The sequence below is a fragment of the Mastomys coucha genome, chromosome X (genome assembly GCF_008632895.1).
Source record: "Mastomys coucha isolate ucsf_1 chromosome X, UCSF_Mcou_1, whole genome shotgun sequence".
Classification (NCBI taxonomy): Eukaryota; Metazoa; Chordata; class Mammalia; order Rodentia; family Muridae; genus Mastomys; species Mastomys coucha.
The window spans coordinates 79,543,879-79,547,192 of NC_045030.1; the positions used below are offsets into that span (position 1 = coordinate 79,543,879).

Sequence of the window (3,314 nt, forward strand, 5' to 3'; positions counted from 1 at the left end):
ACCAAAAACAAACAAACAAACAAACAAACAAACAAACAAAAAAAAACCCTTTTCCTTTGGGATTTATGAGACAGGGTTTCTCTTTGTATCCCTTGCTGCTCTGGAACTCACTCTGTAGACTAGGCTGATCTAGAACTCAGAGATATGCTTGCTTCTGCCTCTTGAGTGCTGGGATTAAATGCATGTGCCACCAGCTCCCTGTAGTCCATTTTTTCTATGGCCGTGGCTCATGGTATACTACAATGCTCATGCCTCCAGGAATTGACACACCCTATTCAGAAATAGCACCAATTGGATTCATTGAGATAATAATAATAATGATGATGATGATGATGATGATGATGATGATGATAATAATGATAATTAATGATAAATTTAAAAAGAGGGAGATGTGTTGCTGGGTCTCTGGGATGAGGTGTGTGGGTGTAGGTAAGATCAAGATATATTATATACATATATGAAAAGATTAAAGAACAAATAAAATATTGTTTTAAAAATTGAATTAAAATTAAACTTCAAGATATAAAATGAATGTGCTTTGACTCACCTAATCCTGATCTTGTTGAGTCACTAAGAACTGATCTTGTCTGGACAGTTGTCTAAAGGAGAGTAAATATGGAAAAATGATATTATTTTTACTATAATAATAATATTTTAAAGTAATATATTATTTTAAAACAACAGTATTATTTTAAAGTAATACAGTACTTAAACAAAATATTAATAATGATAGTACTACATATGAACAGTTTTCATAAAAATGCAGATAAAAAGCTAAGCTTTGAATAGAATATCTGAACAGAGGATCCTAGGAACTGAGTTTCATTTCAGGTAGATTTTGTTTGTGTGTATCTACCTGCATGGTTCATTGGTGTGCCTATATTCATATGAATGACATGTGTATGCCCATCCATGCATAGGTAAGAGGGTGACTTTTTAACATCTTCATTGTTCACTCTACACAATGTTAGTTTTGAGACATGATCTTTCAGATAGATCTATTACTAGAAAGCTCCTCTTGTTCCCTCCCCTTCCCATCTTTGTTATTCTTGGCTTTCTAAATGGGTCCTGGCATCCAAACTTGGGTCCTCATGCTTGTGTGCACTTTCCCCACTGAGCCATCTTCCCAACACCCTTGATAATCAAAAAAAACATTTACTATAAAAATGCAAAATAAGAAGTTACACACACAGATTGCTACTATACCTGTGTCCATGACACGCTGTACATTCTCATCCTCAATGCCCATTTCTTCCACGAAGTTCATGTACTCTGTCATCTCAGCCTTAGTCAGTTGTTTGCCTTTTGCTGCATTATGTGGTGTATAGGCAAGATGTCATAACATTAGTATCCGGTATACTAATAAAATATTCTCTGTTGCTTAGGCTCCTAAAAAGTGCCAAAGCACAACATTTTCTCCCTTTCTCCAATAGATTGACAGTGCAAAATTACCTCATTTTCCTGAGAAATCACAGTAGTAGGTGGACCCCAGGATGTAACATACTATCTCTCATGTTTTGTAACATTGACAATTTTATGAATATCTCAATTTCCTTGCTCAATATTCTGACACAACACATTGACAAAAACAATTTATAGTAGAAAAGGGTGTATTTTCCTGGTTAGAGTACATTTAATTGGGGAAATTTCAGCAGGAGAAGTTTAGGGGACAGATACACCATGTCCATAGTGAGGAACAGAGATCGAAGAATGTATACCTATGTGTGCTTGCATTTATCCAGCTTTCCCAGTCTGATACAGGTCAAGATGATCTGCCCAGAAAATGCTGCTGAACACAGTGGGAAGAGCCCCTGTTTGTAATCATCATTCAGTATACTCCCAGAGACAGGCACACAGGTCAGTTTCATGAGAGAAATTTCTCCCTAAGGACATGGTCATAGGATTCTGACTTGTGTCTGTTAGTAGTTGAAGCTTACAACAAATCCTTTTGCTATGGAACAGTGCCACCCACATTTCGGTGGAGGCTTCTTATTTTAATTATCATTAGAGACACATCCACAGGTCAGTCTGCTGTGGGGAATTCCCTACTGAGACCCGTCCCAGGGCATTCTGGGTTGTGCCAACTTAACCTTCAAGGCTAACCACCTCAGCTTCAGTGATTTATCAACATGACAAATAGAATCAGATGCACGAACACTTTGTGACCTTTGGGCACAGAGATATGCATACATTCATATCCTTGAACCACACACTCAGATGACAAGTTTCATGTGTGACACTCACCTAAAACTCCAGCCACTCTTGTGACATCATTTCTCATGTTCTTGTTAAAATAATGAAACAGCAATATCTTCTCATTCACCATCTTTAACATGAATGCTGTGCTCCCTTCATCTGAGATAGATAAGAAATTTGTATAATTACATATAAAGTCAACAAAATGATTGTTCAGGCTCATTCTATCTGCACAGTTATGAATGTGTATATGGAGTATACAGTCTCTGACACACAATATTCTGCTCCATGTGTTGAAACTAGTCAAGACAAACAGGGATTTATAAAGCAAGTTTATAATTCTGTTGTAAGATATAAAATATATCTAATATCCTACAGTTACCGACAAATATGTAGAACCTATATTGATTTGGGATAGCGATGTTCCTGATACCAAGATGTGTGAATACATAGAAGGTGGCATACTGCAATCCTCTTACTTGCTGAGAATAGCTATATGATTATATGATATACACATTGTATATACATTTTATTAATCCTATTAAATTTAATGGTGGAACTGTTTACACATACATATATTGAGGAAAGATGCAATATATATATATATATATATATATACACATATATAATATGTGTTTGTGTGTGTGTGTACATATATAGGCATTTCCATGAATCCTACTACATTTAACAGTGGAAGTATCTACACAGGTATACATATATTGAGGAAAGTTCTCTCATTTTATATATATAAATATATATATATACATATACATATATATGTATATAATACACATATATATGTATATAATATATATATGTATATGTATATATATACACATATATATGTATATATATATATAAATTTTTATGGACCTGATCTACATTTAGTGGTACAATTATCTAACTTTACCAATTTTTCCTTAGAGACAGGACAGAAAAAATAGAGAGGGTGCCACATAGTGATTTTCTCCAAACTGGAACATTCTGTCTTGATGGCTCATGATATTTGAGGAGTAAAAAACCCACAAGACTCGGGATGATTTTGAGAATAAAAACTTTCAGTAGTCCACTCCACAACATTATGGGAAACATTGAACAAGTCCTGTGGAAGACACTCT

The 3,314-nt window shown here is 34.8% G+C and overlaps 1 protein-coding gene across 1 annotated transcript in view; it reads right to left on the minus strand.

Moving 5' to 3' along the window:
• Nucleotides 1-547: 547 nt before the first annotated feature.
• The window catches only part of LOC116093341 (probasin-like), an 8,588-nt gene continuing 5,821 nt past the window's right edge, over nucleotides 548-3,314 (minus strand). Inside the window, exons 4-6 of the mRNA XM_031374677.1 lie at nucleotides 2,245-2,355; nucleotides 1,207-1,308; nucleotides 548-599 (exon numbers count right to left, since the gene is read on the minus strand). Coding sequence (XP_031230537.1) covers nucleotides 571-599; nucleotides 1,207-1,308; nucleotides 2,245-2,355 — 242 coding nt within the window. The 3' untranslated portion in view covers nucleotides 548-570. The remainder of the gene's footprint in view (nucleotides 600-1,206; nucleotides 1,309-2,244; nucleotides 2,356-3,314) is intronic.